Source organism: Mustelus asterias, chromosome 13, assembly GCF_964213995.1.
Source record: "Mustelus asterias chromosome 13, sMusAst1.hap1.1, whole genome shotgun sequence".
NCBI classification, from domain to species: Eukaryota; Metazoa; Chordata; class Chondrichthyes; order Carcharhiniformes; family Triakidae; genus Mustelus; species Mustelus asterias.
The window spans coordinates 57,417,753-57,431,971 of record NC_135813.1 but is presented as its reverse complement, the minus strand read 5'-3'; the positions used below and the strand labels follow the sequence as shown (position 1 = coordinate 57,431,971).

The following is a 14,219-nucleotide window of genomic DNA, read 5'->3' as shown; positions in this document are numbered from 1 at the left end:
TGCTAGAAAAGGAGCCTGGGTGAGTTGCTGTAGGGTACACACTGCTGCTACTGTGCAGCAGTGACGGAGGGAGTGAATGTTTAAGGTGGTGAATGGGATGCTGATCAATGCACTGGTTTGTCTCGGATGGTTTTGAGTTTTTACCATGTCTTCAGAGCCAGTGACCTTGCCGAGCACAGTCAGATTTATTCTTGGCTTGTAGCCAACAGTGAAAGACCCCAGATGTCAGGAGCCATTGCCAAGAGTACAGACGTTGGTGCAAGTATAAGGATAGATATAACAAACCAGTCCCACGCTGTCTGGTGTGACATGATGTGTTAGAGAAAGTACTGATATATTCTGCAATGGCTGAGAAGAAAAACTTGCAGTCCAGAAGGTAGCTTTAGTGCATTTTACTGATAAAACACCGAATGGGAAATGTTTACCAGTAGTTTATAGCCTGTGATATCATTGCCAATAATCAGAAAACAGCAAGTATTCACTCGCCTCTCATTACACTTCAGGAGAGGATAAAAAATATCTGATGTAAAATAATAATTGTATTTGAAATCTGAATAACTTCCATCATTTTCAAACAAGAATTCTGAAAAATGAAGGAAAAAAGACCCAAAATCTATTTCATTTTTGTGGGTCTACTTAATCTTCTAGTATCCTTCAATCCATACTCTCGACAGACTTGTGCCCTGCTCTCTTGCCCCCTCTCGCATGCTTCCCCCCATTGCGCTTCCCTCTTTTCCCTCTATCCTCAAGGTCATCTTTCTTTCCGGTATTTCCTCATCCCTTCTCCCTATTTTCATGTTCCCTTTCTCCCCATTTCCTGACTTCCCTCCATTGTCGTTTTTTTTTCTCTGCCTCGTTGCGGGTGGCACAGGCTTGGGTCACTGTCTGTGTGGAATCTGCACGTTCTCCCTGTGTCTGCATGGGTTTCCTCCGGGTGCTCCGGTTTCCTCCCACAGTCCAAAAGATGTGCTGGTTAGATGCATTGGCCATGCTAAATTCTCCCTCAGTGTACCCGAACAGGCGCCGGAGTGTGGCGACTAGGGGATTTTCACAATAACTTCATTGCAGTGTTAATGTAGGCCTACTTGTGATACTAATAAATAAACTTTAAAACTTAAAACTTTATTTAAATTTAAATTTTCTCAATACTGAAATGTGAACGCCGCTGAAAGTGGAAATGAGTTCAGTCAGGAGTTCAAACATGCCTGAAGTTAGCAACTTAATGGCTGATACTTATCAAAATGTCCCCTGATTGATTGTGCAATGATATAATTATGTCAGGCAGCGTAATGTCCTCACTATGTTCCGGGCCGTGGGTTTCAACAAAAAGATGTGGTTTGCACACGTAGATTCAAATTAACAACAACAGGTTTATTCTCAGACTTGCCTGTACAGAGTAGAAACTGAAAGTAAAACAGCAACCTCTGCAAACACCCTAATGACATCACCATCAAATCATGTGATCAGTTCTCAAAGCAACCTGCAACCCTTTTAAATACATAACAGGCAGTTTGCTTCATTTGGCTCTGGTTACCTGCATTAACCTCAAAGCAGATCTTCTTCATTAATTGATGTTTGTGTTCTAACAGTGTTTCACTGAATTCAGCACTCATCGACACAACCCCAGCTCCGTGGGTCGGGAATCCGCTTTGCCTGGGGTGACGGGACTTTCACACATGAATGTTAACAGTGGCTCAAGGTGACTCAGCACCAGTGTACGGGGGACTGGAGATGAACAATCAAAGCCAGCCATCAGTGATGTCCGGTTCCTGAGAGTGAATTCTCAGCTATTGCTGCAGGCTTTGTGCTGACGTTTCAGTTGGGCAGCTTGTCGTTTAGTAGCCAGTCCTTGTCTTGCCTCACTGTATCAATGTTGATCTGTATTTTTTTTCTCTCATTCTTCCTGAACACTTCCTCCCATCACAATCTTCCTCCTCCATGCATCCTCAGTCTTCAGAATTCCAGAATCACATTCAACCATCTCCGGCAAAGAGAGACACACCCTGTGTTTATCACAGAATCCCTACAGTGCACAAGGAGGCCATCCGGCCCATTAAGCCTGCACCGACAACAATCCCACCCAGGCCCTATATATCCCTGTAACCCTACATATTTACTCTGCTAATCCCTCTGACACTAAGGGTCAATGTAGCATGGTCAATCTACCCAAGCCACACATCTTTTGGACTGTGGGAGGAAACCGGAGCACCTGGAGGAAACCCACACAGACACGGGGAGAACATGCAGACTCCACGCATTCAGAAATCGGAAGCTCAAAGGGACTTGGGAGTCCTAGTTCAGGACTCTCAAGGTTAACTTGCAGGTTGAGTTGGTAGTTAGGAAGGCAAATGCATTGTTAGCATTCATTTCGAGAGGACTAGAATACAAAAGCAGGGATGTACTGCTGAGGCTTTATAAAGCTCTGGTCAGACCACATTTGGAATATTGTGAACAATTTTGGGCCCCATCTGTCTGGAAAGACGTGCTGGCCCTGGAGAGGGTCCAGACGAGGTTCACAAGAGTGATCCTAGGAATGAAATGAAATGAGGAGCATCTGAGGACTCTGGGTGTGTACTCGATGGAGTTTAGAAGGATGAGGGGTGGGGATCTCATTGAAAATAACAGAATACTGAAAGGCCTGGATAGAGTGGATGTGGGGAAGATGTTTCCATTAGTCGGAGAGACTAGTATCTGAGGGCACAGCCTTAGAGTAAAGGGACCACCCTTTAGAACTGAGATAAGGAGAAAGATCTATGGAATTCATTGCCACAGAAGGCTTTGGAGGCCAAGTCATTTGGGTGTATTTAAGGTAGATAGATAGTTTCTTGATTGGTAAGGGGATCAAAGGGTACGGAGAAAAGGCAGGAGAATGGGGTTGAGAAACTTATCAGCCATGATTGAATGGTAGAGCAGACCTGATGGGCCGAATGGCCTAATTCAGCTCCTATACCTTATGTCTTATGGAGACAGAGGATTGCTCATTAACATATTTGAGTCAGTGGGCTTCAGGGTTTTTTTCTGCAGCTTTAATGCTGGACAAATATGTTTCCCAGGCCTTGGGAAATCTGTCAGCTAAACAGATATGAGGAATGGATGCAACAGGTAAGTGCGTTTCCAGCATAGCTTGGGGGCTCAGAGGAGCAAGAATGCTTCTCCCACACCTGAGCCATCCTGTTATCCTCCCGCAGTGATGCAGCACCTAACTCCCCAGAGAGACCTCGAAACATCTTCCTCAACCCCTCACGCCCTCCTCTGAGTTACTATCAGGGCTATAATTTCACTTTGCCATGTAGCTGGCCCTCCTAAATATAGAAACTGATATTAATTCCTGTGATACTGTCACTGATGTGTTGCAAAGTTCACCCATTGTCCTGTTAATGGTTTTATATTTTATTGCTTTGAATGATTTCTCGGAGGGAATTTGTTCACTGGTTCATGTCTTATCAGCCCTTCTTCCTCTGCCAGCGTGGGAGGAAATGGTCTAATCCTGCCATGCTGTGAATGGCCAGCTTCACTGCTGGTCATTTTCCAAAGAGATCCTGGTAACTGTGGGCACAGCGGGTGCTGGGAATTGCTGGAGCTGCAGAGGGGGGAGTGCCCTCCCCCACCATGAGCAAGGCGGATCCTGGCTCTGTGCCCAACTGGTGCCAATTGGAGCAACAATCAGAGTACAAAAAAGTGGGCGGGGAGGGAATCTGCCAGCTTCTTCGATGCCTGATTGCGAAATGTCAGGATTGCAATTTGACCTGAAATTAGGCTCAGTTGTTGTACTTGTCTTGGTTCAATAGCAGGCTGATCAACCATTCATTCAATTTACTCACCTAGGTTCAAGGCTGGCATCGGAAGGCCACCTCCTGTGGCTTCCTCTTGGTACCTGTCCTCGAAGGTCCGTTTGCCCTGCCCAGCTACCTGTATGGAGACCCGCTGCGAACTCAGCTCTTCATCCCCCTGAATATCAGCTGCTTGGTGAAGGAAGGTGCTGAACATCTCTTCGATGGTAAGTGTCTCTCTGTGTCCTGCCGCAGAGTCCAAACTAACTGATCAATGAACCGTCAGTAAGTGTGCTGGTGGGGGGATGGAACTCTTCGTTCACTAGTTGCACAGTAAGATGGTAACTGGACTGGCCTTGGACTGTGCCGCTCTCTCACTCTGTGTGGAGTGCTTGGAAGCAAATCGATAACCTTAGGTCTCATTTAGAATATTGTGTACAATTCTGGTCGCCACACTACCAGAAGGACGTGAATGCTTTGGAGAGGGTACAGAAGAGGTTTACCAGGATGCTGCCTGGTCTGGAGGGTATTAGCTATGAGGGGAGGTTGGATAAACTCAGTTTGTTCTCACTGGAACGATGGAGGTTGAGGAGTGACCTGATAGAGGTTTACAAGATTCAGTGGCATGGACAGAGTGGATAGTCAGAAGCTTTTTCCTAGGGTAGAAAAGTCAAGTACTAGGGGACATAGGTTTAAGGTGCGTGGGGAAACGTTTAGAGGAGATGTGCGAGGCACGTTTTTTACACAGAGGGTGGTGAATGTCTGGAAGACACTGCCTGGGGAAGTGGTGAGAGCAGGTACGACAGCGGCATTTAAGGGGCAACTAGATGAATACATGAATAGGATGGGAATGGAAGGATCCGGACTCCGGAAGTGCATACGGTTTTAGTTTAGGCAGGCATCAGGATTGGTGCAGGCTTGGAGGGCCGAAGGGCCTATTCCTGTGCTGTACTTTTCTTTGTTCTTTGATAGATAAAGAGTATCATCCAAATTAAAGAGGTGTCGGAACTCTTTTTGTTAGGTTCACTGGTGCTGGGGCCTGGAGTTAGCCTGGTGAGAGAACTGATGAAGTAATCGCTGATTTTTCCAGTTTCAGATTTCCAGTGTTAGCGTTTCAAGGTTTGGGGGGAGGCGGAGATCAGTTTTTCTTATTCATTTATCGGGTTTGGGCGTCGCAGCATTTATTGCCCATCCCTAATTGCCCTTGGGAAGGTGATGGTGAGCCGCCATCTTGAACTGCTGCAGTCCATGTGGTGTAGATACACCCACAGTGCTGTTATGGAGGGAGTTGCAGGGTTTTGATCCAACGACCGTGAAGGAATGGCGATATATTTCCAAGTCAGGATGGTGTGTTTCTTGTAGGTGGTGGTGTTCCCATGTGCCTGCTACTCTTGTTGTTCTAGGCAGTAGAGAAGAGGGACCCAACCTTTTGTGTAAGGGGCCCCATATTGTTTCTCACTCACAGGACAGGTGAGCAGATTTTGGAAAGATGAGGCAGTAGAAATTTTGGAACAGAAACCAATTGGCCATTCAGCCCCTCAAGCCTGCTCTATCATTCTATTAAATCCTGGCTGATCTATGACGGGAGGAGCAACTCCTTACAGAATCTGCCACATTCACTTTATGCTTTTTCAACACTAGTTGGCTGGCAGGACGGAAACCTTTGGTGAGCCAGAATCCTATGTTGGACAACTCTGCAGTAGAGATTTGCGGTTTGGAAGGTGCTGTCAAAAGAGTCTTGGCAAATTGCTGCAGTGCATCTTGTAGATGGTAAACACTGTGTCAGTGGTGGAGGGAGTGAATGTTTGTGGATGTGGTACCAATCAAGCGGGCTGCTTTGTCCTGGATGGTGTCAAGCTTCTTGAGTGTTGTTGGAGCTGCACCCATCCAGGTAACTGGGGAGCATTCCATCACACTCCTGACTTGTGCCTTGCATACTGTAGACAGGCTTTGGGGATTCAGCAGGTGAGTTACTCGCCGCAGGATTTCCTAGCCTTTGACCTGCTTTACTAATCATAGTATTTGTATATCCCGTCCAGCTGAGTTGCTCATGAATGTATTTCCCAGGATGTTAATAGTGGGGATTCATCGGTGGTAATGCCATTGAATGTCAGGCGGCAATGGTTAGACTCTCTTGTTGGAGATGGTCACTTGTGTGGCATTATCAGCCCAAGCCTGAATGTTGTCCAGGTCACACGGCATTTGGACATGGACTGCTCCAGTATCACTGTGAATGCCACTGAACATAATGCAGTCATCAGTAAACATCCCCACCTCTGACCTTATGATGGAGGGAAGATCATTGATGAAGCAGCTGAAGATGTTTGAACCCAGGACACTATCCCTGCAGTGATGTCCTTGGACTGAGATGATTGGAATTCAACCACCACAACCATCTTCCTTTGTGTCAGGTATGATTCCAACCAGTGGAGAGTTTCCCCCCGATTCCCATTCGCTTCTAATTTTGCGAGGGCTCCTTGATGCCACACTCTGGTCAAATGTGGCCTTGATGTCAAGGGCTATCACTCTCACCTCACCTCTGGAGTTCAGCTCTTTTGTCCACGTTTGAACCAAAGCTGTAATGGGGTCAGGAGCTGAGTGACCCTGGCGGAACCCAAACCGAGTGTCACTGAGCAGGTTATTGCTGAGTAAGTGCTGTTGATGGCCCCTTCCATCACTTTACTGATGATCAAGAGTAGACTGCTGAGGTGGTAACTGGCCGGATTGGATTTGTGCTGTTGTTTTGTGTAATTGACAATCCTGGGCAATTTTCCATATTGTCAGTTTGATGCCCATGTTGTCTCCGTACTGGAACAGCTTGGCTAAGAGCACAATTAGTTCTAAACACAAGTCTGCAGTACCACAGCCAGAATCTTGTCAGGGCCCATTGCCTCTGCTATATCCAACTGATTTGTATCTAACTCCATCTACTTTTTAACAACCTCAGCTGGGTTATAGAGTTAGCAGCTGTACAGTATCTTTGTAACGTTGGACTCTGTAAATACATCTAAACCTGAGTAAAGATTGACTGTATTCCCCTCGTAAGTTTAACACGGTAACAGGGAATGGTTACCTAAAGGCGAAGGTTGAAGTTAAGATTATTTTCTTAATACAGAAGATTTGAATCTGATTAGCTTTGTGTGAAGTGGCTGACAGCAAGTGTAAATGGCCAGTTGATGATTGCCCGCCAATGTTCTCAGAGCCTGAGCCTTAATGATGAGTGTGAGAATGAAGTGGACACGGGGTGCATCCCCATCAAAGAAACATTACCGCTTCCTAACAAAAGTCAAATCAGAAGCAAAGTGTTTGGTGAGCTGGGAGTCCATTAGTTGGGAAATTTGATTTGATTTATTATTGTCACATGTATTGTTTCTTGCGCGCTGTACAGACAAAGCATACCATTCATAGAGAAGGAAACGAGAGAGTGCAGAATGCAGTGTTACAGTCATAGCTAGGGTGTAGAGAAAGATCAATTTAATGCAAGGTAAGTCCATTCAAAAGTCTGACAGCAGCAGGGAAGAAGCTGTTCTTGAGTCGGTTGGTACGTGACCCCAGACTTTTGTATCTTATCCGAAGGAAGAAGGTGGAAGAGAGAATGTCCGGGGTGCGTGTGGTCCTTAATTATGTTGGCTGCTTTGCCGAGGCAGCGGGAAGTGTAGACAGTCAATGGAAGGGAGACTGGTTTGCGTGATGGATTGGGCTACATTCACGACCTTTTGTAAATCCTTACAGTCTTGGGTAGAGCAGGAGCCATACCAAGCTATGATATAGCCAGAAAGAATGCTTTCTATGGTGCATCTGTAAAAGTTGATGAGAGCCATAGCTGACATGCCAAATTTCCTTAGTCTTCTGAGAAAGTAGATGCGTTAGTGGGCTTTCTTAACTATAGTGTCAGCATGGGGGGACCAGGACAGGTTGTTGGTGATCTGGACACTTAAAAACGTGACGCTCTCGACCCTTTCTACTTCGTCCCTATTGATGTAGACAGGTGCATGTTCTCTTTACACTTCCTGAAGTTGATGACAATATCTTCATTTTGTTGACATTGAGGGAGAGATTCTTGTTGCCGCACCAGTTCACCAGATTCTCTATCTCATTCCTGTACTCTGTCTCATCATTGTTTGAGATCCGACCCACTACGGTGCTATCGTCAGCAAACTTGAAAATTGAATTGGAGGGGAATTTGGCCCCACAGTCATCGGTGTATAAGTAGTATAGTAGGGACTAAGAGCACAGCCTTGTGGGGCACTGGTGTTGAGGATGATCGTAGAGGGGTGTTGTTGCCTATCCTTACTGACTGTGGTCTGTGAGTTAGGAAGTTCAGGATCCAGTTGCAGAGGGAGGTGCCGAGGCCCAGGCCATGGAGTTTGGAGATGAGTTTCGTGGGAATAATGGTGTTGAAGGCTGAGCTGTAGTCGATAAATAGGAGTCTGACATAGGTGTCCTTGTTATCGAGGTGTTCCAGGGTTGAGTGTAGGGCCAGGGAAATGGTGTCCGCTGTGGAACTGTTGCGATGGTAGGTGAACTGTAGTGAATCCAGGCAGCCCGGGAGGCTGGAATTGATTCGTGCCATGACTAGCCTTTCAAAGTACTTCATAATGATGGACGTCAGAGCCACCGGCCGATAGTCATTAAGGCACACTGCTTGGTTTTTCTTACGTACTGGGATGATGGTCGTCTTCTTGAAGCAGAGAGGGACAGATAGGAAATGAGGAATGTTTGCCCCTTCTAATAGGTTTCATGGTTGAGATTTACTCGAACGATGATCATGGTCAGACTTTGATAGATTTGGAAAGATGAAGAGTGTAGTCGGTAAAAAAATACCTCTGAGGCTGGTATGAGTCAAAATAGAGTAGGCTTTATTCTCACAAGCTTGCGGGAGAACCTGACCCCTGGAAAGCGGAAGCCAAAGTTCTCCCTGAACACAGAAAAGTGGGGATATATATATACAGCATGGCTTCTAATACTGGTCACGAATCAACCCCAGACCAGTCACGACTCAGAAATACAATTTACAACTGCTGGTCACGAAGCAAGCTTCCAGACCAACTACAATAAATACATTGAAAACTCCTGACCATAAACCAGTGTAGCTGGCATTCTCAACTCATGAAGCGCAGGTCTTCTATTTCCTGTTCTTCCCGCGGTTCCCCTTTGAAGTTCCGACGCTCGTCCAGCTGCCTCAGCGGGAGTTCCTCTTCAAACGGCTGATATCGCGCTCCACACCATGGAATCGCTTGTCTTCCGCAAACCACACACAAACTTGTAGGAAAGGTAAGACTTCACAAACACATTCACATTTACATTGACTATCTATTGTTATAAAAACAAAAGTTAACTGGTATTAATGTCAGAAGCAGTACAAACAAGAATAACTTTTATTCATGTCAAAAGCAGTATAAACCTGAGGGAAAGCAGTATAAACCTGAGGGAGATTAGCCACAATGAAGGGTTATGCTTGTGATACATTCTAAGTACAAAGTTCAACCTTTTTGGTACAAAATACATTGAGTACAAAAAACATTAACCCTTTCCCTTCTTCAAAGAGTAATTCCATAGAAGAATACATCATGGATTTTAACAGACCGTGTCTAACATTGCAGCAATTCCATTTGGAGGTTCCTCGTTCAGTGCTCTCATTTATATTACTGGATTGTGCTGAGGTGTCGCTTTTGCGCAGGTTCCTGCTCTTATCCAGAGTTCAGTTCCCCAGAAGAACGCAGATGTCTGGGAAACTTGGTGGCAAAGCCATCATTTCCAGAAGCCTTGATGCCCAAATGGGAAATTCTACCCAAAGATTGCAGCTTTTAGCTATGAGGAGAGGTTGGAGAAACTTGGTTTGTTCTCACTGGAACGACGGAGATTGAGGGGTGACCTGATAGAGGTCTACAAGATTATGAGGGGCATGGCCAGAGTGGATAGTCAGAAGATTTTTCCCAGGGTGGAAGAGTCAATTACTAGGGGGCACATGTTTAAGGTGTGAGGGGCAAGGTTTAAAGGAGATGTACGAGGCAGATTTTTTACACAGAGGGTGGTGGGTGCCTCGAACTCGCTGCTGAGGGAGGTAGTGGAAGCGGATACGGTAGTGACTTTTAAGGGGCGTCTTGATAAATACATGAACAGGATGAGAATAGAGGGAAATGATCCCGGGAAGGGTAGGGGGTTTTAGTTCAGTCGGGCAGCATGGTCAGTGCAGGCTTGAAGGGCCGAAGGGCCAGTTCCTGTGCTGCAATTTTCTTTGTTCTTTAAGACTCCACAACTACCAGAAGTAAACACCAGTACAAAGGAAGAGTTAGAGACAGCAGGAATGAGGATGAAAGCACTTTTTAGCAGATCTGGATATCACAGCAAATAAAGAATACTTGGATATACACTTGAAAGTGCTGTAATCTGCATGGGTACAAACAAAGAGCTGGAAAGTGGGGCTAATCTGGGTTGACTCTTTTCATCCAGCAGTAACACAATGGGCCGAAGGGTCTCCGCCTATGCTGTAAAACTTTCTGTGGTACAGCTAGGTGCTATATGAGTGGCAGAGTGGATGTCACTGCTGCCTCAAGGTGCCAGGTGCCTGGGTTCAACTCCCAGCTTGGACGATTGTTTGCATGGGGTTTTTCCCACAGTCTAAAGAGGTGTAGGTTAGTGCTAAATTGCTCCTTAGTGTCTAAAGGTGTGTAGGTTAGGTGAATTAGCCATGGTAAATGTGCGGATTATGGGGATAGGGCGGGGTAAGATGCTCTTTCTGGAGTGTTGGTGCAGACTTGATGAGCTAAATGGCCACCACCTGCACTATACGGATTCTATGATTCAAAATATGAAGGCAAGATCGGGACTATGTACCTGCAAATCTTTCCTTTATCTCGTGGGTATATATAATCCAAGGGTTTTCACAAGTCTTGCTCCAGTTACTCACTTTGCAGCCATATTGCTGCCAGTTAGTGGATAGGAAGGTTCTCCTGACACAATCCGCAGACACTATGAACAGACGCACTATCTGGCACAAGGCACATGAGGGATGTCCGAGAACAGTGAACTCTCACCGCATTCCCCTCTGCCCCTCACACCTGCCCAGTATCTGTTCTGTCATGAGGGAGGGGTACAGTCACATCCCGTTGCACCAGTCACTGTTTGCAGTGATGAAGTGCTTGGAACAACCTGAATCTGCTTTCCTGAAGCTAGCTCCTCCAGTACCAACTGTGTTCATACACAGCCGAGGGGAGGGTGATTATTGAACAACAGTTGCTTCTGTTCTACTGTCTAACCTGCTTGGATAATATTAGTATAATTGGCTCCAGAAACATCATTATCCACAGTACATATTGGGAATATGTAAAAAATGAGAGATGATTACATTGAAACCTACAAAAAACTGGAAGGAATAGACAAGATGGATGCAGGTAAGATGGTTGGGGAGTCTAGAACCCGGGACACAATTTCAAAATAAGGGAGAAGCCACTTGGGACCAAGGTGAGGAGATTGTTTTTGTACTCAGGGTTGTGAATCTTTGGAATTCTCTACCCCAGGGGGCTGTGGAAGCTTGGTCATTCAGTATGGTTAAGGTAGAGATTGATTTCAGATTAACAACATATAAGGGGTTATCGATAGAGTGGGTAAAAAGATGTGCGGGTAAGGTTGATTGGCTAGGTTAAACAAATTGCCCCTTAGAGTCCTGGGATGCGTAGGTTAAAGGGATTAGCGGGTAAAATATGTAGGGGTAGGGCCTGGGTGGGATTGTGGTCGGTGCAGACTCGATGGGCCGAATGGCCTCCTTCTGCACTGTAGGGTTTCTATGAAAAAGGCATTGATATGTGTCCGATAGGACACCGATTAGGGGTAGCACGGTGGCACTGTTGTCATTACAGCTGCCTCACAGCGCCAGGGATCCGGGTTCAATTCCAGCCTCAGGTCGCTGTCTGTGTGGAGTTTGCACGTTCTCCCCGTGTCTGTGTGGGTTTCCCCCGGATGCTCCGGTTTCCTCCCACAGTCCAAAGATGTGCGGGTTTGGTTGATTGGCCATGGTAAATTGCCCCTTAGTGTCAGGGGGATTAGCAGGGTAAATATGTGGGGTTACGAGGATAGGACCTGGGTGGGATTGTTGCTGGTGCAGGCTCGATGAACCAAATGGCCTCCTTCTGCACTGTAGATTCTATGGTTCTATGATAAGCCCTGATTGTATCGAATTGTTGTCGGTGCAGGCTCGATGGGCTGAATGGCCTATTCCTGTTCCTATGAATCAGCAGAGTACAGTGGGAATACTGGGATCGCCAGGATATGTTGGGAATATTGGCCACATTGGGTATATTGGAAAATTACCCGTTCTGAGACACCAGGTCAGTTTTAGAGACAGATTTGCTTGCTATAGCAGAGTAGTGATGAATTAGCAGTGCCAGTTTAACAGCTTGCTGTGCTGTTTCTGTTGTTCCAGGGTTCGAGCCTGAGACGTACTGGGATCGAATGCAGCTGCTGCAAGAAGCCATTCTTGCCAGGTACAGTACTTCAGTATACCTGTGGGGGCAGCACTGTTACACACAGGAGTTTTAACTGGGATTTTCATTCAGTGTGAATCTGATCAGAGCTTGTTTCGATGCCTATTCCAGCTAACAGCAGTCGTTAAGACTCTCAGCCTACAGGACTCAGGGGCTTTTCTCTGTTAATTAAAGCAGTTTTGGTTCATGGTGGTAATCTTTCCATTTCTTTTCCTCCCCATCTCACCGAACACCACCCCCCCCCCCCTCCCCCCTGCCCCCCCCCCCCCCCCCCCCCCATCTTTAAATTATTTCCCCCATTGCCCCAGCCCTCCTCAGTCAGGCTCTAGTTCCGCAGCTTGGAGACTGCCACGCTGTAATCACAAGAGGGTGTATGAGCTTGTCATGGTACAACGACCAATGTAGTTCATTCTTTACATGAAACCTTTACCCCATCGTCTGTGAGCTGTTCACAGCGTCTCATTCGGTGTGTTACAAGAAATCCAGTTTGCTGATTGTGCAAGATAAAAGCAAAATACTGCGGATGCTGGAATCTGAAACAAAAAGAGAAAATGCTGGAAAATCTCAGCAGGTCTGGCAGCATCTGTGGAGAGAGAATAGAGCCAATGTTTTGAGTCTGGATGACCCTTCCTCAGAGCTGAGAGCAAAGAGAATCTGGAGATTTATACTATGGGGGGTGGAATGGGACAAAAGGAATGTAAATGAGGATACAGAAGGCTGTGAAAGATGCTAAAAGTGTCCATTAAGTGATCAGAATGTGTGGATGGCAGAACAGAGGTACAGATTGTTAAAGGACTGCCTGAGGAATGTGGCTGTTACCCTGAAGGAGGGAGGGGACAAGGAGGAGAGCTGGAATGGAAAGTGGAAAAACGGAGGTGAGAAAGAAGGATGATAAAATGGATGAATGAGATGAAATAAAATAAAATAAAATAAATGGGAATGGGGTGAAGGTGGAGGGGAGAGTTCATGCTCTGAAGTTGTTGAACTCGATGTTTAGTCCGGAAGGTTGTAAAGTGCCCAATCGGAAGATGAGCTGCTGTTCCTCCAGTTTTGCAAAGTGACAGATGCAGCGCAGACCTCGTCCTGCCAGACAAATCGAATCCGGCCTGGGAGTTTCCGCTCCTACCCACAGCAGGCACACTGGCGGGCCAGAGGGGAAGATATCCCTTTCCCATCGGGACAAAAACAGGCTACTGCCGTCAGATTTCACCCCCTGTACTGGCGTGCGAGTCCCACTGCACTCTTCCAGATTTTTGGGGTCGGTCTCTAACCTGGAGTAGTCCTGAGGACACAGACATTAAAAGGTCAGTGTATGGTGTGGGAGTGGGGGTACAGTTTTAATCTGACCCTCGGGAGCGAGGGTATGCTGAGGTCACAGGGGAGCCAGTGAATCAGAGGCTGCCAACTGGTGAGACAATGTGCTTCCAGCTGATACGTTGTTAATGAGGCGTGATGTGGCCAATCCTGCGCCAACGCACACCTTTGCAGTTGGCAGGGAAATATCCGCTCTCACCGCCTACCATCATGGGAGGTCAACGGAGGGGAACCTGCTCCTCTCTTCCCCCCCCCCCCCCCCCCCCCCCCCCGCCAAGGGCAGCCAGAGCTTGAATTAAAGCACGGTTAGAATGTTGATTATTTGATTTGATTTTTTATTGTCATGTGTATTAACATACAGTGAAAAGTATTGTTTCTTGCGCACTATACAGACAAATCATACAATACATAGAGAAGGAGAGGGTGCAGAATGTAGTGTTACAGCTAGGGTGTAGAGAGAGATCAACTTAATGCAAGGTAAGTCCATTCAAAAGTCTGATGGCAGCAGGGAAGAAGCTGTTCTTGAGTCGGTTGGTACGTGACCTCAGACTTTTGTATCTTTTTCCCAAAGGAAGAAGGTGGAAGAGAGAATGTCCGAGGGCGTGGGGTCCTTAATTATGCTGGCTGCTTTTCCGAGGCAGTGGGAAGTGTG

General features: G+C 46.5%; 1 protein-coding gene across 3 annotated transcripts in view; it reads left to right on the top strand.

Moving 5' to 3' along the window:
• depdc5 (DEP domain containing 5, GATOR1 subcomplex subunit) overlaps window positions 1–14,219 on the top strand; it is a 192,754-nt gene that overhangs the window by 170,787 nt on the left and 7,748 nt on the right. For all 3 annotated transcript variants that reach the window (XM_078226820.1, XM_078226821.1, XM_078226819.1), the window contains exons 38-39: window positions 3,826–3,997; window positions 12,193–12,253. In XM_078226820.1, coding sequence (XP_078082946.1) covers window positions 3,826–3,997; window positions 12,193–12,253 — 233 coding nt within the window. The remainder of the gene's footprint in view (window positions 1–3,825; window positions 3,998–12,192; window positions 12,254–14,219) is intronic.